Genomic DNA, 23,472 nt, shown 5'->3' with positions numbered 1-23,472 from the left:
AAGAGTATCCAGAGGCTGAAGCTGGTGCAGAATGCAGTGGCACAAGCAATAGCAATAGCCCTTAGACATATATACTGCTTCATAGTGCTTTATTAGCCCTCTCTAAGTGGTTTAAAAAGGGACGCGGTGGCTCAATGGGTTAGGATGCTGAGCTTGTCGATCAGAAGGTTGGCAGTTTGGCGGGTCGAATTCCGAGTGCTGCGTAACAGAGTGAGCGCCTGTTACTCGTCCCAGCTTCTGCCCACCTAGCAGTTCGAAAGCACGTAAAAATGCAGGTAGAAAAATAGGGACGGTGGGAAGGTAACAGCGTTCCGTGCGCCTTTGGCGTCTAGTCATGCCGGCCACATGACCACGGAGACGTCCTCGGACAAGCGCTGGCTCTTTGGCTTTGAAACGGACATGAGCACCGGCCCCTAGAGTTGGAAACGACTAGCACGCATGTGTGGGGGAACCTTTTCCTTTACCTTTAAGTGGTTTAAAGGGGCAGCATAGGGCCCCTAACAGCCTGGGTCCTCATTTTACCAACCTCGGAAGGAAGGATGGAGTCAACCTTGAATTGGTCAGGATCAAACTACAGGCTGTGGGCAGAGTTAACCTGCAATACTACATTCTAACCGCTGTGCCAATTTTGGTTCTGCATGTTAACACCTGTGCTACGGAAGCTGCATTGAGTGCCAGTTTGCTTCTGGGTCCAATTTAAGATGTTGGTCATTACCTTTAAAGTCCTTCATGGCAGGAGACCAAGTTATCTGAGCTTGTCTCAATTAACTGACACCTCCCACCTGGGCAGGTAGGCAGGGTATATGGAGGATGTTATCAGTTAAAGAACTTTGACTGGTGGGTCTAGGAATCCTTCTCTGCTGCGGTCCCACCCTCCTATGGAGTAGCCTGCCCATGGAGGCGAGGCAGCCCCCCACTTTCCCGGCTAAGATCTGGTCTGCCAACTGGTCTGGGTTCTAGCAGTGCCATGCAACCCAGTGGGTAAAGGTTGGTGGGCTGAAAGTACTTCCTCTGCCTTTTAAGTCTGTAATCGTTGTTTTTTTCTTTTTTGCACTTTTGTTTTACTCTGGTTTTTAACTTTGTTTTTTAGCTGTAGCGTTTATACAACTTTACTGTTTGACTTGTAAACCACCCAGAGGCGTGCAAGTGCGATGGGCGGAGTAGAAATTTGGGTACACAAATAAACAAAATACCGCCGTGCACTTTTTCTTCTCCTCAGTGGCTGACATGTCTTGCAGCTGCACTCAAAAAAAAAACGGCAGAAAGAAAAAGACGCTTTTGAACGCGCAGCCTCCGTACACTGCACTCCTCAGAGGTCAATTGCCTTGAAGGGACCTCCAATTGGTCCAATTACTCGTGTGTCAGTAGGCCATGGAGAAAGGACATTTTGGGAAAGGATCTGCCTGTTTTCTTTTAAAAGTTTTTTTTTTTAATACAGTCTTTGCCAGAACAGTCTTAAAAGAGTAAAAAAGTAAAAGAGTAAAAAAAATCCCACTCGGTTTAAAAAAATATGCTGTCCACAGATCCTAACATTTAAACAAGTGCATTTTTTTTTCCTTGCTGTTTGTTTTTGCCCTTGTGTCAGAAGCACTGAGGCACTTCCGGGTTGCCTTGGTGGAGCAGTGGGCTGATGCCTCCTTAAGTAACACCAGCTGCCTGCAATTAGTGCAGGTTCAAGTCCCACCAGGCTCAAGGTTGACTCAGCCTTCCATCCTTCCGAGGTAGGTAAAATGAGGACCCAGATTGTTGGGGGCAATAAGCTGACTTTGTAATAATGCCGCTTGGGGTGTGTGTGAAAGCCCTAACAAGCAGGCATATACATAGAATGAAGGCTACTGCTAAGCTTGTAAGCCGCCCTGAGTCTTTGGAGAAGGGCGGGATATAAATGGGATTAAAATAAAAATAAATAAATAAATAAATAAATTAGCTGGTGACATCACCATTGTCCTGGGGACAACCCAGTTGGGGGCTTCTTTCATATCCCTGGCAGGAGCTGGGGTGAAGGAAGAGAGCTCAAACACCGCCCCCCCCCCCCCCACAACTCCACAGCATCTTTCAGGTCACCAATGCGGGATTGCTAACCTGTCAAGCATCTCAGGCATTTGAGCCACTGTGCTGAACAAGTGTTGCTGCGCCTTTGTAGTGGATCTTTGCTACCTGCGATCCAATGGTGATCATTTCCCAGTTTCTCCACACACACCCCCTTTTCCCCCCCCTTTAGAAGCTTTACCGACTGTGAATGTTCTATGACTGGATCTCTCACCGCTTCGGGAATGCTCGGAAAGAACAGCCAGGTTCAAATTACACTACGTAGCAATTCGCAGATGAGTTTTGAAAGCCTGGAAGAACAGGTGCTCTATTAAGCTAAGGAAGGGGAAAAAAAATCGAACCTGATTTTTATAGATTGTGTAGCCTTCTTTCTCGTGCTGCAGAGCTGACCGAAATTCAGCTTTACTCTCATATACGCGGGCTACCAAGTGATGGCTGAAAGACAGATAAAAGATGGGAAAAGGTTTCTAGGTGTGACTGAAAGACAAGTGGGCGCGAGACGATGAGAAGCGCCAAACTGCCTGGGGTGGAAGAGTGGATACTTAGCGTCTCTTAGAGATTGCATACCTAGAGGCAGTTTGCTCTAGTGGTTAAGGCACCAGGCGAGAAAGGCAAGAGACCCTGGGTTCAAGTCCCGCCTTACCCTTGAAAGCCAGCTGGGCGACTTTGGACCAGTCAAAAGGAGACTGTGAGTTCTATTCCTGCCTTTGCCATGAAAGCTGCCTGAGTGATTTTGGGCTAGTCACTTACTCTCAGCCCAGCCCACCTCAAAGGGTTGTTGTGGGGAAAATAGGAGGAGGAAAGCGCGTTGGGATCTGTTCGCCACCTTGAGTCATTTGTAAAGATATCAAAGGCGGGATATAGACACACAAATAAAATACACGACGCTTGCCTTCTGCAGCATTTTGAACAGGTATCTATAAAGAGACTATAAAGAGGTTCCCCTTTAGTGTTTAGGAAAATGCATTAGATTGTTTAGAAAGAAGGGAAAATACCAAATGGAAGGAGATTATTGGAAATCTATTAACAGGAACATTCCACACTTTTGTTGAAGTGACCATTTACCCCTCTCTGTGTGTGTATGTGGCTGTTTGAACAATAATTCTTGAATACCTTCAGTTTCACCTCTGCATGTTGCTGGCATATCCTGAATAGATTGAGGCAAGTTTCTACACAGGGTGGATGTTCAGAGTTGTCACCTGTCAGCAGAACTGGGAAGAGGGAACTCACCTCAGTGCAACTTTTAGGGACTTGGCCCCGTGGAACTTGGAGTTGATCACCAGAGCGTTCTCCAGGAATCGCAGTGAGAGGTCGTATTCCATAACTCCGTGAAGGACCAGGCCAATATTGTTCTAGGGAGGAAGATCAAGGGGGCGGTTAGAGGGCAAACAACGACAAACTTCCTGCTCTGGGTAAATTTCTATATAGAGATCACAGAAGGACCATCAAAGACATCCATCTCATCACAGTGGTAGTCCTCGGCTTCTGGCCGCAGTGGGGACCATACATTACGTTGCTAAGCAAGGCAGTTCTCAATTGGGTGGCACTCAGTTTATTTATTTTATTTTATTTATTTTATTGAATTTATATACCGCCCTTTCCTGAAGGACTCAGGGCAGTTTACAGGGTATAATTTTTAAAACATTAATACAAAAATTAAGACCAATTTAAAAAAGATTAAACTAAGTCCCTGCAACATGTAAAACCCCAGTTAAAACCCCAATTAAAACTCAGCCTGAGCTGGAAAGCTCGAAGAGCCAGGTCTTCAGGTCTCGGCGGAATGATCGAAGGTCGGGGGCAGTCCTAAGCTCTGCAGGCAGCTGGTTCCAGAGGGCAGGCGCCCCCACAGAGAAGGCCCTCCCCCTGGGTGTCATCCGCTGGCATTCTTTGACCGGCGGCACCCTGAGAAGACCCTCCCTGTGGGAGCGCACAGGACGAAGGGAGCTTGATGCCGGCAGCAGGTGTTCCCTCAGATATCCTGGACCCAAGCCAGTTTTATGAGCGCTTTGTCATGGTTGTTAAGTGAATCGCACAGTCATTAAGCGAATCTGACGACGACTTACACAAAAGACCAGTTCAAAAATCAAAGATGGAATATGGTTTCACTATGGTCAATTACGGGCCAGGTGGAAAGACCAGAAAATTGGTTTCTCAATGACTGATGAAAATTTGGTAAAGCAAATTAGAAATCAGGGTCCAGCACATATCAAACGGATATATCTTGCATTGATAGAAATTGACTCAGAAACAGAACTTGTTAAAGATTGCATGATAAAATGGGCCCAGAATATTCAAGAAGTTATTACAATGGATACGTGGGAAAGGATCTGGGTGAGGAACGTAAAATTTACGCAAGCTCAAAATTTAAGAGAGAACTTTTACAAAATGTTTTATAGGTGGCATTTAGATCCTAAAAAGCTTGCAAGTATGTATCCGAACTATCAACCTAAGTGTTGGAGATGTGGTGGTGAAGACGCAACGTATTTTCATATATGGTGGACCTGCAAAAAGGTTAAAGCTTTTTGGATTAAAATCTGGTGGAATATGCAGAAGATATTTAAGCAAAGGATAAAGTTTTGTCCGCAATTGTTTTCATTGGGCATAATTACGGATACTACTGTTGTGGACACTAAGTTGATGTTGAACTTAATTACGGCAGCAAGACTTTTAGTAGGTCAATATTGGAAGAAGGAGGAACTGCCGACTATTGAAGAATGGACTCTAAAAGTTTCTGACCTGGCGGAAATGGCAAAGATTTCAGCTTATTTGAAAGACCATTCGCAACAACGTTATATTATGGAGTGGAAAAAGTGGATTGATTACATCCAGAACAAATATGGGACTAAAAAGTTTCATTTAGCATTTGAATAAGTTTTGATATGATATTAGTATTGCTTGTAGTCATTTTATATGAGCTAGAGTGCGATAGACTTAATAGTTTATTGTTGTTAACATATGGTTGTTTATTATTGTTTTTACTTTTATACCTTGTATTTAGCTCTGGGAAGTCGGGGAGGGGGGAGGGGGGAAAGGGAAGGGGGAGGGTTAGGGAGGGTTAGGAAGGGTTGGGTGGAGGGAGGGGGGGATTGTTAAAGATAAAATGTATTGTAAAACTTTTCAATAAAAAAAAATCAAAGATGGAACAAAGAGTTTCCAATCCAATGCTATTATTTCTGGCTCAACGCTCTCCAATTTTTAAGTTCTGCTTATACATCAAGCTTAACCAAATCAGTTTAAAGATTTGGCTGCTTCATTGCTAAAATACAGGTAGTCCTTGACTGACAACAGTTCATTTACTAACCGTTCAAAATTACAACGGCACTGAAAAAAGCGACTTATGATCGTTTTTCACACTGGTGACCGTTGTAGCATCCCCAGGGTCACGTGATCAAAATTCAGACACTTGGCAAGTGGCTCATACTTATGACCGTTGCAGTGTCCCGGGGCTCATGTGATCACTTTTTGCGACCTTTTGAAAAGGAAAGTCAAGGGGGAAGCCGGATTTGCTTAACAACCATGTTCCTAACTTAAAAGTGCAGCGATTCACCAATGGCAAAAAAGTGATGAAATGGGGCAAACTTAATGATCGTCTTGCTTAGCAATGGATATTTTTGGGCTTCAATTGTGGTTGTAAGTCGAGGACTACCTGCATGCATGTTTTGCCTTGACCTTGCCCTATTGCATTTCAGGGTTTTAACACCAGAGCATTTGGCTGATATGTCCTTCAGTGCGCTGTGTGAGCCTGGAGTGATGTAGGAATCCAGCCTGGATTAGAATAGAATAGAGCTGGAAGGGACCTTGGAGGTCTTCTAGTCCAGCCCCTTGCTCAAGCAGAAGACCCTGTACCATTTCAGACAAGCGGCTGTCAAGTCTTTTCTTAAAAAGCTTCAGTGATGAAGCACCCACAATTTCTGGAGGCAAGCTGTTCCACTGGTTAATTGTCCTGTCAGGAAGTTTCTCCTTAATTCCAGGTTGCTTCTCTCTTTGGTCAGTTTCCATCCGTTGTTTCTTGTCCTGCCCTCTGGTGCTTTGTGGCAGCCCCTCAAATACTGGAACACTGCTATCATGTCACCCCTAATCCTTCTTTTCTCTAGACTAGCTAAACCCAAATCCTGCAACCGTTTTTCATATGTTTTACCCTCCAGGCCTTTGATCATCTTAGTAGCTAAGCCATAAATGGTTTATGCATTGAGGCATAGTTTGAAATCTGCACACATTCATTCTATTGATTGACCTGGATTGAAGCTTTGGCAAACCGTGTGACTTTATTCCATTTGTTTACCTCCGCAAGGAGGTGTACAAACTTTTGAGCGAGCTACAGGGTGCATTCAAAAAATAATGGGTATAGAAGTAAAAAAACAACAACAAACACCTTTTGTTTAATTTCATTTACCTTTCAACACTTAAATTAAAATCTAATTAATACAACTTCGTTCCAGTTATTAAATTAATGGTCTTCCCCTTCCACTGCATCAAAAACTACGATGGGCTTTGCTACGACATTAGTTGTAGTAAATGCAATGTCATTGAAATAATATATTAATCCATATTCAACTAGGGGGGATAATATATGTGTAAACGTGGGTCTTTTTTAATGTTTTGATTGTTTTGTGGTTCTTTTTTCTTTTTTGGGATTTTTTTTGGGAGTTTTGTATTTAACTTTGTCTTGAATAAAATAAAAATATATGATTAAAAAACTACAATATGCTAACAGTAAGCCCAAAATCTTTGGACTCTTGACAGTCCTCTAGTCCTTTTTTACAGGCCGCATGTTGTTAGCATATTGTAGTTTTTTTTAAAAAAAACACAAAAACAAAACATGTATATAGTAATGGATTGATGTAGGTCTGGCACTCTGATTAAGACAAAGAGTGACATGAACCACTGAATTGAATCAGGATGACACCACTCACCCCAAGGGGATTATACGCAGCTTCAAGGGAATTACAATTTTTATTTTCCAAAACAGGTCAGGCAAAACAGAAAGCTAAGAATGAAGCACGCTTTGAAGAGATGGCTAAACGTGGGGCTTTATTTACCTCACAAAACCCTCCAGCGATCCCCAGTGGATAATTTCCTACCCACTGGGTGCAACCCATCCTTTGCCTCTGAGAATCTGAAGAAGAGCTTTTCGTAGTAAAGTTCAGTATTTTTATCCCTTTAAATGTCTAGCTTTTCAAAATGGATTTGTTTTTAGTGAGAAGAGGAAAAACTACGGACGACCAATCTATTGCTAAAAAAAAATATAAAAAAAAATCCGGAGCCTGGTCACACCTTTTCCAACTCACAAATTTTATTAAAAGGCAAACAGTTTGCCTGAGCTGTGGTTTGTGACCTGCGGCTGTAATGCTGTGGGTACCCCCTAGCCATTGTGAGTCACACTTAATGGCTTGGCAAGATGTGAGTCAGGCAATCAAGGCTTGTTTAAGAACCACTGCTACAACAAAGCTGAAGTCTGATGTGGAAATGCAGCCTAGGAAAATTACCCTCCCAAGACCGTAAACCCCACGAGCATCAAAAGCTGAAAAATCATGGTTTTTTTTCACAGAGGATCAGCAAAGCTAAAGAGGTGACTTACATCCAAAAGGGCCATCTCTGGGTGATCCTCCCCAAACACCAACAGCATGAGGTAGCGTGTGCGGTACAGTAGATTGAGTGCTGTGGACAACTGGCTGTTTGCAAAGCAGTACAAAGCAAGATGCATCTGTAAAGGCAGGGGAGAGACGCTCAGACACACAATGGCGGAACCAGGGTGTCTCTTGACCGAATCTTTTCAGATCTGCACTACGGTAGACACAAAAGGCAACAACTTTCTTTCCTTCAGCCCTTCCTCCTTTGTGTTACGCTACTTACATATTCTTGGATTGTGTTGGGATGCTCGATGCCCAGGACCCTTTCGCTCATTAGCACCGCTTTCTGTTGATTGCTTAAGGCCTAGAAAGGAAGAAAGGGCAATTGGGAAAACCAAATCAGCTGCTGTAGCTGACCTTATTCAGAAAGCTCCCATTTTGTGCAGGGGAAGCTGGAGCTAAGAGGGCGTGGCTTCAGCTGATGTGGAAAAGCAGAAACTCGGGTTTTCATACATCTCTGGATAGACTACTGCAGCACTCCGTACATGGGGCTGCCCTGGAAGATGATCAGAAATACAAAATACAACGGGCTTCTACCGTGTTTCCCCGAAAATAAGACCTGGTCTTATTTTCGGAGTGTGGTGTGTGTCTTTTCCACTCACCTCGAGGTGGCACCAACAGCCCCGCCCAGCCAGCCCACTTCTTCTGCGGCCGAAGGAGCAGCTTCATTCTGCAGCTGAGAATGGAGCTCCGCCTGCATCTCGCAGTCAGAGGCCTTCTGGAAAGGCCTCTGCAGCCGAGAACCGAGCTATGGATTGAATCCCCACCCCTGCCCTAGCTTGATTTTTAGGCGTGCACCTCGCCCCAAAACTAGGGCTCATTTTTTGGGGTAGGGCTTATATTAGGCCCACCCCCCAAAAAAATCAAGCTAGGTCTTAATTTTTAGGGAAACACGATATAAAAAAAACACCGTTGTGGATGCTATGCTGGTTGCCAGTAGGTTTCTGAGGATAAATGATAGTTCTCGTCATCAACTAAAATGACCCTACATCAGAGGTCTCCAACCTTTGCAGCCAACCACTCACACAGCCTAATTCTGAACAGGTCGCGGCCCGATACTGGGCCGTGGACCCCTGACCTTACATGCTTAGCACCTAGATCAGAGGTGTCCAACCTTGGCAACTTTAAGACCTATGGACTTTAACTTCGAGAATTCCCCACCTGTGCATGTTGACTGGGGAATTCTGGGACTTGAAGACCACAAATCTTAAAGTTGCTAAGGTTGTACAGCCCTGGCCTAGATGCTTCAAGGATCTCCTCTGCATAACGCTTAACAATTCAGAGCCTGCTTCCTACCTGAGAATATTGACAATCCCCTCTCTTGGCCCCATAAGACTGATTTGGGCATGGGGAAAAAGTGGCCATGTTTTGAATATACACTTTCTCCCCAGGACACTTTCACTTCCAAAAATTCAAACCTACACCTCCCAACACCCTCTCCCCAACAGTAGCATTTTTTTGGGGTAGGTAACACTGCTTTGGTTTCTTGGACATTTTATCTGCTCTGTTCTGCAACTTTTCCAGCTCCACAATATCCTTTTAAGGTGTTCTCTGAGTTTGGTTATTTTCCTGTGGACATTTCACTATCAAACTAGCTATCGTTATCAGTGAGCGGCACTAAGCTACAAATAGTCTCTCCTACAGCCTGTCGTTTTATCACACGAGTTCCATTTAAATGGTATGTCAGGCAGAACAGAAGGAAATGTGAACTATGGATGCTACAAGCTGTGGCAATGACCTCCGACTAATGCTAAGCAGGAAAGCCATACATCATTAGGATTGAGAAAAGGAAGGGAACCTTTCCCAGGTACCAAAAACCAGATGTAATTCTGCCCTGATTAGCTAAGGCTGTTATGACTACGTAGAATAAGCAGATGCTTTGAGCAGACGCGCATTCCTGTTTCTCTAAGATAAGATAACCGTTATTGTTATTTTTTTGCCATGGGTACCACGGCACACATCAAAAATGAAATTTAGTTGCTCGCTCTCAGAGTGAAACACATCCAATGACACACACACCTAAACATACTACATACAACATATGTATAGACCCACACCCGTACAGGTGCATAGCAAATAACTATTAAATACTGTCCATCTTGAATATACCTCTGAATAATCTCCCATGATGTAGTTCAGGCGTGCCAACAGCCGAAGGCAGGCACAGATCTCCACATGCATCGCGCCGTACACGTTGTTGAACAGGTTTAAGGCTTCGCTGATCAATTCGCAACCCTCTTTCAAGAAACCTAGGAGAGAGATGGAAAAATAAGATTCCCCCTCCCTTAAGACACTAACCTCATGTGCCAGGTTGCAAAAAGCTCTTTGCCTATTGCAAATCCATTTTCCTAAGAAGCAACACTTTGTTCTTCCTTTGGCTCATTTTAAATCCATGTTCCTAATCTTTATGGCAGTGGATATATTAACATAGTCCAGCCAGCTGATGATGGTGGGCCATTTAAAAGGGGAGATCGGTCATTTACAAGCCTGGTTTAAGAGCTTCCCCAACGTTTTTCACCCTTAATTTATGAGCCAGGCTATAAGGCTCAACAACTCAAAATTTCCACTAATACCAAGCAAAGATATTTTTTTTTACCTTCTAGGACAGGGGTAGGCAACCTTGGCTCTTTTATGACTCGTGGACTTCAACTCCCAGAATTCCTGAGCCAGCATGGCTCAGCATGGAAACCTCTCCCTTTCTCCTCAGCATGGCTGGCTCAGGAATTCTGGGAGTTGAAGTCCATGAGTCACAAAAGAGCCAAGGTTGCCTACCTCTGTTCTAGGACTATATAAGTAGTTGACTCACAACTATTTTTTTAATGACCGTCTGAAGTTAGAATGGCACTGAAAAAAGTGACTTACATGTCATAATATGACTAACAACCTCCTTGCTTGGCAATGGAAACTCTGAAATACAATCCCAGTTGTGGTTGTTAAGTCAAGTACTACCTGTAATTGCATCTCCTTGTATTCCAGTGATTGTTTAGACAGGTTTGAAGAGGAAACAATAATTTAATGTGCTTCTCTTTATTAAATGGATGTATTTCTTCTGAGCTTCTAAACCGAAGTGTTCTTATTCAACGTAATATAAAGCCAGTGTTATAACTTCCAGATACTAAAATGTGTGTTTGTGTGTGTGTGCATGCATGTGTATGTGTATGTAAATCACCACCATCATCAAGGGTAGTCCGAAAATACAGTATCTCAAATGTGAACTTGTTGCTTTTGACCATTCCAGAAATGGAGTTGTTTTGAGTCTGGAATATATTTGGAACAGTCACAAGAATATTGGGACAGTTCCGGGAAAATGAAGGCAACCTGTTTCATATGAGAAACAAGTTTGGAGTTTGAAATATGTCCAGTTTGAGGTATTTTATTGTAGGTTCTAAATCTGAAATAGAAAACCTGCGATCATGTGGAACAAAACTGCCCACAGATCCAGCAATGAGAAATGCTGAATTTCAGCTGCATCTGGAAGATCAGTTTTCCCATGCTCATTTTAACACATTTATTTCCTGCCTTTATTATTTCCGTAAGTAACTCAGGGAAGCGAACGTACCTAATACTCCTTTCTCCTCCTATTTTCTCCACAACAACCCTGTGAGGTGGGTTGGACTGAGTGAGCGTGACTGACTTAAAATCACCTAGCTGGCTTTCAGGCTCAATTTCATAAGTCTCCTGGTCTCTAGCCTGGTGCCTTAAATTATAAAATAAATAACTGATTCCTTAAAAGTCTAGATATCCCTGGAATTGAACTTATGGAAAAACGGTACCTTACTCATTTCAAAGGGAACCAACACCAGATTTAAGAAGCAAAACCTCTCCCACCCCTGACTGTTCCTTTCCCATATAAAGCTTGGAAAGGGGTCCACACCTTGTTGAACTTTTGCCTGCCCACTCTGGAAGAAGTGGAACGCATCTGAAGCTTTGGGGTTGACGTGTTTCACAACGGGAAAGATGTTGAGGATGTCCTCCTCAGTGAACGTCGGCTTGTGACGGTTATCAAAGTTATATTCTTTCAGCAGGATCTGAAATACAAAAGAGCCAGAGTTTTCTAGGCTTTCCTGATGTCCACAGGAAGGCATAGGGAAAAGCTCCTCTAGGACAGGGGTCTCCAACCTATGGGCCGCGGCCCGGTACTGAGCCGTGGGCTCTTGGCCAGCGGGCCGCAGAAATGGCTGGCCAGGGTGCGCACACGTGGGCACGCATTCCCTCCTACTCAGCCCTGTTTGCGCATACGTGCTGGCGCGAACGGGAAGCTAGTGCGGGGTGTGAGTGGGTGCCCTGTTTGCACATGTGCGAACGGGCCCTAGCTGCCGTGGGGGTGCACGGCTGTTCGCACATGCGCATGGCAACAGCACATGCCACATGTGCAAGCACGGTTGCTAGTACTGCACCAGTGGGCTGTTCTGAACCAGCCCTCTTCTGGCCTTGTAGTAAGGCAAACCCCTATTCAGAAAGAAGAGACTGGAGAGCGTCCAAGGCTAAAAGGCATCTGCCAAGATTTAATTACGCAGTTAACAAAAACACTAGAGCTTGTCTTCTCAAGCGGAAAAGTTGCTTTCAGCAACCAGCCCCTCCCCAAACACTCCTTTTATAGAGAGCTCAGGGCGTGGTCTCCCTGTGCCTCCTCCCGAGGAGTCCCACAGCCTTTCTTTGTTTGTTCCTGCTCGACTGCCTCCTGCGTCGGGCGTCCTTGAACAGGGCCAGCTGTGGGTCATCTTCCTCCGCACTCTCGGGCTCACGCAGCTGAGAAGAGGTCCCCGGCTGAGGGCTCTGCAAAGCCTCCAAACCATCATCAGCCGGTTCGTTTCCCTCCCCCTCATCTGAGTCATCCGATACATCGGAGCCGGCTGTCGGACCCACAGGCTGGCCCTGAGTCACAACATGGGCATAGGCCCGTTTGCGTGCATGCATGCACGAGCACACGCAGTAATTTGGAAGCTGCTCGCTCCTCCGGGCCCCGAGCCCGGAAAGGTTGGAGAACTCTGCTCTAGCAGATCACCTTCAATTGCCCTAGGGCCTGGACCCTGTGGTGGAATATAGTCGAGATTGACAGGAGGGCGAGGCACATCCCCAGGGAATGAAGAGACAACATAGCTTGGAATCTTTGGTATGCAGAAAGAGGGTGAAGGCAGGCACCCTCTAGCACAGAGTTCCCCAATCTTTCAGGGTTGGCAGCCCGGAGCAGGGGAAAGGGGGAAAAGAAGTGATGGTTTTGGTGTGTGTGTGTGTGTGTAGGGTGCACTGTTGTTCACGTGAGTGGGGTTGCGAGTGCTTGCAACGCTTGCGATGACGCTTGTTTGTGCGTGGGGCCGCAAACGCATCCAATGACACTTGCACGAGTGGGGCCAAACGCCCATGATGCTTGTGGCGACGCTCGCGAGAGTGGGGCCAAATGCCCATGATGCTTGTGACGACGCTCGCGAGAGTGGGGCCAAACGCCCATGATGCTTGTGACGACGCTCGCGAGAGTGGGGCCAAACGCCCATGATGCTTGTGGCGATGCTCACGAGAGTGGGGCTGTGCATGCGCACACCATCCAGCCACTTACATGGCCTGGTAGTGGGCTGCGGCCCACAGGCTGAGGACCCCTGTTTTAGCACAGGGGTCCCCAAAACTTGAGCCGTGGCCCACTACCAGACTGTGGCCTGTTTGGAACCAAACTGCACAAGCAGCAGGCAAGCACCCATGCGTGTGCACCTCCCACCTGCACAAGTGGCAGGTGCTCATGCTCAGGCGCGAAGCTCCATTTTTACAAGTGGCAGGCGCTCGTGCGTGAAGCTCCATTTGTGCACATGGAGTCCTTCGTGCATACCTGTCACTCACATAGAACCATCCACTCTTCCCCGTCCCCACCCTGCTGGTGCACCAAGCCAGAAAGGTTTGGGACTGCTGCTCTAGCAGTTCACAGGTATGTATAATAGTTACGCAGAGAAGCGCTTTAGTTTGGCAAGATTCCTGTCTATAGGTAAGCAGCCACAAAGAAAGCATTCCGTAGCAATTCCTCATATCATTCTTGGTTCTTTGGGCCTGACAGGCACAAACAATGGCAGCCCTCTGAACTAAAATCACTTTAATTCCCTTCACTTAATCCCATGCCGGCTGGGGAATTCTGGAGTTGAAGCCCACACATCTTAAAGCTGTTCAATTTGCTGATCTAAAAGATCTTTTGAGAACCCCACCTGCACATGAGGGTTTTTCAGTGAAAGCTTTCACACCTGGTAGATGTGGCTGGACTTGAAGCTGCTCTTATTCTAGAAAGACCAAAAGATGGCCTCGGAACAGGATTTGCCCCAAAATATGGCATTTTTTTAAACGCTTGTTATATTTTATGATGTTTCTGATTTGGTGCACCACTCAAGAGTCACAAATAATTCATCTCATTGCCGTCTCCACCCAAACCAGCCAGATGCTAAGGAGATGATCTAAGGAGGCTTTCCTCAGCCTGTGGATTTCCCAACTCTACAACAGTAACTACGCTGGGTGGAGAATTGCATGCTGAGGAGGTGTGCAGGCTGAAAAGGCGAGCCTGTGCGTGGAACATTCGCACCTTACTGGGTCCCTCTGAATTTTGTTGAAGAAGTGAGGTGCGGAGAACAGAGCAATGATTTAGGTATGCTGATCCCACCTGTATTCCAGTTTTGAGAGAAATCTCCCGTAACAGGGTAATCTTCTGCAGGTTGTATACTTCCACTGCTTGGTCAACGCTTTCACTGCAAAAGGAACCAGAAGTCAGGAGGAGCAAGCAGATCACTAAGCAGATCGGATAGTTTGATGAACTCCTCAATTAAGGTAAAAAAAAATGCTCCTTGGAAACCCGTGCGGTTTCCCAGCAACAGTATGGAAGCGGTTTGGCTTTTTCTAGGATGTTTTTTTCCCCCAACTTCCCAGTAACAGTAGTCCTTGCCTTATGACCAGTCACCTAGCGATTATTCAAAAATTACGACAACGATGAAAAAAATGACCTAGGCTAGCTCAGGGGCTAATGCTGCAAAGATCCTGATCCTTGCAGAATGAAAAATCAGCACATCAAAGTGACACAGCTGGAACAGAACTTTGGCCAAGTTTAAAAAATAAATAAATTTGGATTTCGGCATGGTAATTTCAGCAAATGTCGGTGGGAGAGAAGCTGTATCAGTGGGGACATTTATTTTATTACCTGCATGTGCTTCTCACCTACACTTTGCAAGGCGACTCTGCCCAGCTTAAAGGAGATGACTTTGCTAAGAACTCAGCCTCTGCAAATTTCCTAAGAAGGGGGTGAGTTTTTCAGAGTTAGTTGTCCCTGCCAAAAAAACCTTTCTCAAGGATTGCTGCCTGCCTTATCTCTGAGACTTCTTTCAAAGTCTCCAGAAAGATGCCAATCCTAAATTGAGGGGATGTCCTTACGTTGAGGTTGCCCAATCCTCTTTCAATTGTTCTCCCTTTGAGATGACACTGCCAAAGTACAGGTGGTAAATGAGGTAACGGGGATGCAACTTTCCATTTAAAAGCTTATTAAACCCTTAACGTGCTCGATGATCTTGTAACAGTGGAGAGAAAAACAAGAGGGATACTTCTGTCATTTCCTATGGCTCTTGATAGACAAAAGCATTCACCCCGCAGATCCTGAAAAGTTGCCTACATCTCTGATGGCTTCCATGACAGCTTGGAATTCTTAGACTTACTACCTACTAGACCAGGGGCAGGCGACCTTGGCTCTTTTATGACTCGTGGACTTCAACTCCCAGAATTCCTGAGCCAGCATGGAAACCTTTCCCTTTCTCCTCAGCATGACAGGCTCAGGAATTCTGGGAGTTAAAGTCCACGAGTCATAAAAGAGCTAAGGTCGCCTACCCCTGTACTAGACCCAGTCTCCTAGAGCAGTGTTTTTCAATCTTGGCTACTTGAAGATGGGTGGACATCAACTCTCAGAAATCCCCAGCCAGCAATGAATTCTGGGAGTTGAAGTCCATTCATCTTCAAATGGCCAAGGTTGAGAAAAACTGTTCTAGAATCAAGGAAGGTTTTGTAGTTCCAAGGGACATGACAGAAACATCCTGGTGGACTCTGGATCTGCTCACAGCTTGGATGTGACAACCACTCACTGCATATAGAAAGAGTCTCAAATTCCAGAAGGGAAAATATGGTACTGGTAGTTCTCAACTTACAATAGTTTATTTAGTGACCATTCAGTTACAACAGCACTGAAAAAAATGACTTATGACCGTTTTTCACACTTATAATCATAATAGTAAAGTTGGAAGGGACCTTGGAGGTCGTCTAGTCCAACCCCCTGCTCAGGCAGGAAACCCTATACCATTTCAGACAAATGGCTGTCCAGTCTCTTCTTAGACAGCTCTTCTTATGACAGCTGCAGTATCCTCATGGTCACCTGATCAAAATTTTGAGGGTTATTTATGAGGCTTGCAGTGTCCTGGGATCATGTGATCATCTTTTGTGCTCTTCTGACAAGCAAAGTCAATGGGGAAGCCAGATTCACTTAACAACTGTGTTACTAACTTAACAACTGCAGTGATTCACTTAACAACTGTGGCAAGACAGGTCATAAAATTGAGGCAAAATTCACTTAACAACTGTCTCGCTTAGCAACGGAAATTTTGAGCTCAACTGTGGTTGTCAGTTGAGAATTACCTGGAATTAAAACATGTGTAAAATACCGCAAGGTATTGAGATCTCAAAACGTGCTAATGTTGGCTTGATCTCTAAAGTCTAATTGGACTGCGATTGCCATCTTAATTTTCCACTCACATTTCCAGACCGAAGTCAAAGTAACTCTTGGCTTCAGAGCAAATACTCTTCCACAGCTCCTGGGGACTCATCGCAGCCCAGGCGGTGTTGTCGGCAGTGCCCAAATTCCGGTTTTTCCTTCTCTTGTTTTTCTTCCGGGAGACCAGCTCGTCGGCAGGCAGGTGACCCACGGGGTTAGGGAAGGCGCTCAGGAAGCAATTGAGGAAGTGACTGATGGCAGCTGATAACCCTGAAAGTTCTACTCCCTGTAGGGAAAAGAGCCAGGGTTGGTCTAGGGCAGAGGTAGGCAATCTTGGCCCTTTTATGACTCGTGAACTTCAACTCCCAGAATTCCTGAGCCAGCCATGTTGAAGGGAAGGGAGAGGTTTCCAAGCTGAGCCATGCTGGCCCAGGAATTCTGGGAGTTGAAGTCCACGAGTCATAAAAGAGCCAAGGTTATTGTTATAATTATTATTTATTAGACTTATATACCGCCCTTCTCCCGTAGGACTCAGGGCGGTTCACAAGGTTTTTTTAAAAAAACAATACAATTATTACAAAAATTAAAAACAATTAAAATGATTACATTACATTACAAGGTTGCCTACCCCTCTTCCATAGTCATTCCCAGATATCATTACCCACAATTACTTTTACCCTAAGCAATCACCTCAAGAGAGAATGCTCCAGAATCATCATCCAGTATCAGGTTAAAGAGATGGGGTTCCAGAGGTGTACATTCTTGGTTGCTCCCTGACATTATTATTGAAGTAGGGCAGGGGTAGGCAACCTTGGCTCTTTTATGACTCGTGGACTTCAACTCCCAGAATTCCTGAGCCAGCCATGTTGAAGTGCATGAGTCATAAAAGAGCCAAGGTTGCCTACCCCTGATGTAGGGTTCCCTCAATGACTGTACTGCTTAGCAACCAAAATTCCACCTTTAACTGAGGTAATAGGTCAAGGGGGCGGGGAGGATTATTTAGTTACATCCAGCCTATATTATTTTTTACAAATAACTCAAGAGCAGCGCACAGACCCCAACACTCCTTCCTCTTCCTTCCCCTCCCCCCCCCAAAACCACCCACTGACTTTCAGGATTTTAGCTGACTTTCATGACTAAAGCGGGACTTGAAGTCATAGTCTCCGGCATTCTAGTCTGGTGCCTTAACCACTAAAACAAACTGAACTGCTTCTCTTCCGCACTGTTAAAAGAGCTAGTAGGAAACAAAACAAAACCAAAAAACCCAAAAAAACCCCAAAACCCACAGAGAGGTATTATACTGTAAAGCAGGGGTCTTCAAACTTGGCCCTTTTATGACTTGTGGACTTCAACTCCCAGAATTCCTCAGCCAGGCATGCTGGCTGAGGAATTCTGGGAGTCTAAGGCCACAAGTCATAAAAGGGCCAAGTTTGAAGACCCCTGCTGTAAAGCAATGCTCAACAATTGGGGAACCCGGTTTGTACATCAGACACTGCCTTAGAAAATGTTCCATCAGCACATAACTGCGGGCAGGCGTTGGGAGTCTAATCTAGCATGCAAAAAAAAACAAAACAAAACACCATTTTAGCACAGGTCCTTATTCTAGAAAGTAATCCAAACAAGGTTGCACCGTGTCCAGATATCTGGCTAAACAAGGCGGCTAGCTAAATACACCCTTTACTCAAGGACAGAGCTTTTTTTAGCTGTGCCCAAAACATGTTGCTGAATCCGCAACTTTCATCTATTCCCTCCCCCCTCCCCCCCCCCGCTTTCCTTTGCTTGTCAAGAGAAAACGCCAGGAAAGACGGGAACCTGGGTGAGAAATGTTTGCAAAGATGCATGCATGCAAAGAGGGACTCTCATCCCCCCCCACATAGGTCTGTACCTATTTAGGTCCTAATGAGATTGCATTTCCAGTTGCTAGGCAACAGCCCCAAGGGCCTAATGAGGAAATGGCTTCTCTTACTTCGAGGAAGGAGACTGGGGAGGGCAGGGTGGTGTGATGGAGGGGGAGAGAGATAATCACACTAAAGAAAGGGTAGCAAGTGATGACATTCAGTCAGATAACCCAATTCATACCTGCAGGTATATCTTGAAGATGTGCTTGGCTGACCGAGTGATCAGTTCCATGATTCCTATTTTCTGTAATCCAGAGAACAAAAGCAGTTATAAAAGGGTAGGACTGGGCTATTAAAACAAAATTCTCAAATTCTACAAGTCAACTTGCTTGGTAGTCTTTCTCTCAAAGACAGAAATAATTCAGGATTCAGGATTTTGGGCTCTCTGGCATATTAGAACTACATCTCCCAGAACTCCTAGGCACTGCTTAGGAATTGGCTCAAAGTTCAAGAATTGTAGGAATATTACAAGTCCCAGATTTCAGGAGTCACAAACTACCCCCATTTTAGATGGCTGACTTTTCCAAATTAGATGTTCTGCAATTGAAAGTTTCAAAACACCCAATTTTAAAAAAAATTTAGATTCTCTCCCCCTCACACACACTTTTCTTATTTTTATAAATAATTCAAGGTGACAAAAATACTAATACTCCTTTCTTCTCCTGTTTTCCCCACAACAACAACCCTGATTGCACTTGAGGAGAATTCACATCCCAATCTAGATGTGGTTTGACTACAATTCCCATTAACCTTAGCATGAAAATTAGTCAGGCAATATGACTGTCCCTTGTTTCTTAACGTATTCCAACTGCTGCTGAACATGAAGGCTTCATCTGGTAATCCCAGACACAATTCAAAGTATTGGTTGTCACCTTTAAAGCCCTACATGGCTTGGGTCCAGTCTATTTGAAGGACTGCTTCTTCCCTATTTCATCCACCTGGCTCACTAGGACAGGAAGGCAGGGGATGTTGTGGTTCCCATCAGTTAGGAATGTACATCTGCTGGGACCACGGAAAACAGCCCTAAGGTACGAATGACCCCCCCCACCCTCTTCTGCCTTTCAGAAAGACCTCAAAAGCATAGGTTTTACCTAGGGACCACAAATGGTAATAGAGCCAATCAAATGGTTGATATGATTGTGTGCCTGTTGCCCCAGGGGTGGGATGGGGTTTTATGAGTTTTTACGTTGTGGATTTTTAACCTTGGAAGCTGCCTGGATTCATCTGTATATGAGTTGGATGGCCATACACATTTGCTTAATTAATTTGATGACAAATAGGAAAAAAAACATGAAAGTCTTACATAAATGTGATCAAGCTGATTCTGGGCAGGAGTCTCCATAACGAAGGTGACCACTTTCCCCAGATAGCGCATGTTGATACCCCGTTGATGCATGGCTTCTGCTAAGGTGGTGCCATCCATTGGCAACATGGTGTGGTCGAGGCAGTCTTTGACCTTCAAGAGAAAGTAAAATTGAAGGGGGGAAAGCGTCTCTGTTGGAGAACAGCAAGGCGGTAGTGGGTGGGGCCAACCTCTTCCTCTCCCCTTTTTCCATCTCTGGAGATTAAGAAGAAACTGGACAGGGGTAGGCAACCTCGGCTCTTTTATGATTCATGGACTTCAACTGGCTCAGGAATTCTGGGAGTTGAAGTCCATGAGTCATAAAAGAGCCGAGGTTGCCTACTCTTGAACTGGACACTCAACTTATCAAGGATGGGTTAATTAGCTTCTTATGATTTATCATTATGCTTAGTTTCCTATGATGGGTTAATTAGTAATTTATGATTTATGATTGTATTTTATGATTGTGATCATGATTTATTACTTGTTGCTTGTATGTACACTGAGAGCTTGTACACCAGAGAGAAATTCTTTGTGTGTCCAATCATACTTGGCCAATAAAGAACTCTATTCTATTCTATTCTATTCTATTCTATTCTATTCTATTCTATTCTATTCTATTCTATTCTATTCTATTCTATTCTATTCTATTCTATTCTATTCTATTCTATTCTATTCTATTCTATTCTTCTGTTCTGTTCTGTTCTGTTCTGTTCTGTTCTACTCTACTCTACTCTACTCCAATCCAATCCAATCCACTCCATCCCATCCTCCCTCCCCATTGTCGGGGTGTATAACAGCAACTTGGCAACTTTAAGACTTGTGGACTTCAACTCCCAGAATTCCTCAGCCAGCCATGCTGAAGGGAGTTGTCAATTTCTTAAAGTGGCCAAGGCTGGAGACCTCTGGACTAGAGGACCCTGGTGGTCTTCTCCAACTCCACAGTTCAATGATAATCTTTTCTTTCCCCATCCCAACCACAAGGCTCCTGATACAGGTTGTAACCCACTGCAAAGGCCTTCTGAATTGAGGATGACAATCACAGGTTGCCAATTCTTGACTCAGAGGCCAGACCAAAGTCATCTTTTAATATCAGATCATCCACAAAAGAGGAGGGAGATTAAAACCTCCCCCCCCCCCCCGCTTAGCAACCACAGAATACTCAAATTAAGCTTCTGAACACACAATCTTTGACCCAGACAATCATCAGGGAACAATAAAGTAGGATTGTAATTTGGAAGTGGAAGGAAATAAGATGCAAAGTAGATGAGTCTTTCTTCCTCCTCGCTGTAAAACCTGACATTTCAGATCTGATGCAAAATCATTGGTGTTTGCTTCTCTTATTATATAGCCATGGTTTGTCCATTCTTTACCCAACTTGGATGCTTTCCAGCTTCAGCTCCCAGAATCCTCCAGCCCTCATGGTGGCCATTGCTGAGAATTCTGGGAGTTGGAGCTCACACATCTGGAAAGTGCATAGGACGAGGTTGTCTGGTTTAGTCTATCATACTGTTTTTTTCAGGATATTTAACAAGATGCAAAACAATTATATCAATACTGCTCATACCTGTTCTTTATTATATAAGACCATCTGACACAATGGTCCACACAATGCTGGATTTTACAAAATGGAAGATTTTGTTAACAATATGCCATTTGCTTTGCTAATTACTTAAATTAATTGTAATTACTTCAAGGAAATTAAGTTTTTTAATTACCTAAAAAAACATATTACACATTTGGTTCCCTATAACTCACTGTGGAATTTTAATGAAGTTTCTAACTAAAAAACCCCTGCAACATAAAGGTAGTCCTTACTTAATGACCAGTTGTTCAGTGACTGTTACAAAGTGCCGAATAAGTGAGATTTAGAACCAGGTTGTGGCCACTGCAGTGTCCCCTCGGTCTTGTGATTGCAAGCTGGGTACTCAGCAACTGGCTCACAATCATGTGGCAGAATCCCAGAATCATGTGACTTCTATTTGCGACCTTCTCTGCCAGCTTCCAACAAGCAGTCAATGGGGAAGCCAGCAGGAGATCACCAATGGCATGCTTAACAACTGCATGGGATTCACTAAACAACGGCAACTGGAAATGCCAGAACTGTCGCCATGAGTTGGTACATCACATGACATCACACTTTACAACCGTATCACTGAGCAGTAGAATTGCCAGTCCCAGTGACCATCGTTAAGCGAGGACTGCCTGTGTGCTTTGTGTGCTTGAGTGGTCTCAATGACAGCAGATATGCACCCAAGATGATAGTGGTGATAGTGGTAGCCTGTTGCTGAGAGCCCAAAATATGGTCATGTGAATGTGGGGTGTGAAGATTGGCTTGGCCTCAGAACCGAGTCTTAAGAACTTTTTGGAGGATCCATTGAAACTGTGAATGACTGCTAAATGACTGGTCGTTAAGCCGAGGACTACCTTACTTATGTTTTATTTGTAGTTATTTGTTCTTTTTCTGAAACCGAGCTAGCTGTCCTGAATCGCATGTTAGATGGCTCATTATATACAGTGATTAAATACATTAAATGTAAGAGCCGTGATGGCGCAGTGGTTAGAAGGCAGTATTGCAGGCTAACTCTGCCCACAGCCAGGAGTTCATTCCTGACGGGCTGAAGATTGACTCAGCCTTCCATCCTTCTCAGGTCGGTAAAATGAGGACCCAGATTGTTGGGGGCAATAATGCTGACTCTGTAAGCCTCCTAGAGAGGGCTGTAAAGCACTGTGAAGTGGTATATAAGTCTAAGTGCCACTGCTATTGGTGTCTTGCTTTTGTGATGAGATTGGAGCATATTGCATTGAAACATTTATTTGTAACCATATAAAAGGTAACGGTAAAGGTTCCCCTGCACGTGCATGCTAGTCGTTTCCGACTCTAGGGGCCGGTGCTCATCTCCGTTTCAAAGCCGAAGAGCCAGCGCTTGTCCGAGGACGTCTCCGTGGTCATGTGGCTAGACTAGACGCCAAAGGTGCACGGAACGCTCTTACCTTCCCACCGTAGTGGTCCCTATTTTTCTACTTGCATTTTTACGTGTTCGAATTGCTAGGTTGGCAGAAGCTGGGACGAATAACAGGCGCTCACTCTGTTACGTGGCACTCGGGATTCGACCCGCCAAACTGCCGACCTTCTGATCAACAAGCTCAGCATCCTAACCCACTGAGCCACCACCTCCCTATTTGTAACCATAGGTTTTAGCAAAATTATGTGATGGAATTAATTTTGTTTCTTCTTGAAGACATTGGGAGTATCAAACCTTGGTAGAAACGTGTATCGTTATGCATATCAGACATATCGTTTGCAAGTTCCAGATGGGTCTCTGTGGTTTTTGCCCCCCACCTTCTTATCATGTTGCTTTCCCAAGCCTGTTCCTTAACCTTTTGAATATTCACTCACCAAGCCTGGAATTTGATACGATACTAGAAAAGCAGCTGCATCCTTCAATAATCTCTTTTGATCCTGAATTTGCTCTTTGCTGGACTCTGGAAAGCGGACACCTGGGAGATAAGCAGATTGTGGGTTTTTTCCCCCTCCCTCTTTCAGATTAGACTGAAGCAACCCGCCATCTGCAAACTGCACAAAATCCCACCCACAGTTCAAGGCTCGGCTGCTGAGATTGACAGCAAATGGCCAAAGATTAGAAGCTGTTGGGAAATACAGAACTGAATTAACAGATTTACGTTACACAGGAAAGTGGGCTCCAACTGAACATTAGAAAAAATTTCTTAATACAGGAAGTCCTCAACTTATAACAGTTCCTTTAGTGACCACTCAAAGTTACAATGGCACTAGAAAAAGTGACTTATGACCGTTTTTCACACTTATGACCGTTGCAG

General features: G+C 44.6%; 1 protein-coding gene across 1 annotated transcript in view; it reads right to left on the bottom strand.

The window, feature by feature from the left end:
• CLUH (clustered mitochondria homolog) overlaps window positions 1-23,472 on the bottom strand; it is an 88,468-nt gene that overhangs the window by 6,000 nt on the left and 58,996 nt on the right. The window contains exons 13-23 of the mRNA XM_081346568.1: window positions 23,033-23,133; window positions 19,594-19,746; window positions 18,472-18,534; window positions 16,434-16,678; window positions 14,311-14,395; window positions 11,554-11,707; window positions 9,789-9,928; window positions 7,903-7,983; window positions 7,628-7,753; window positions 3,280-3,401; window positions 2,391-2,484 (exon numbers count right to left, since the gene is read on the bottom strand). Of these exons, the coding sequence (XP_081202694.1) occupies window positions 2,391-2,484; window positions 3,280-3,401; window positions 7,628-7,753; window positions 7,903-7,983; window positions 9,789-9,928; window positions 11,554-11,707; window positions 14,311-14,395; window positions 16,434-16,678; window positions 18,472-18,534; window positions 19,594-19,746; window positions 23,033-23,133 (1,364 nt within the window). The remainder of the gene's footprint in view (window positions 1-2,390; window positions 2,485-3,279; window positions 3,402-7,627; window positions 7,754-7,902; window positions 7,984-9,788; window positions 9,929-11,553; window positions 11,708-14,310; window positions 14,396-16,433; window positions 16,679-18,471; window positions 18,535-19,593; window positions 19,747-23,032; window positions 23,134-23,472) is intronic.

This window comes from Vipera berus (genome assembly GCF_964194415.1).
Source record: "Vipera berus genome assembly, chromosome: 1".
Classification (NCBI taxonomy): Eukaryota; Metazoa; Chordata; class Lepidosauria; order Squamata; family Viperidae; genus Vipera; species Vipera berus.
This window is presented reverse-complemented; position numbering and strand designations above follow the sequence as displayed.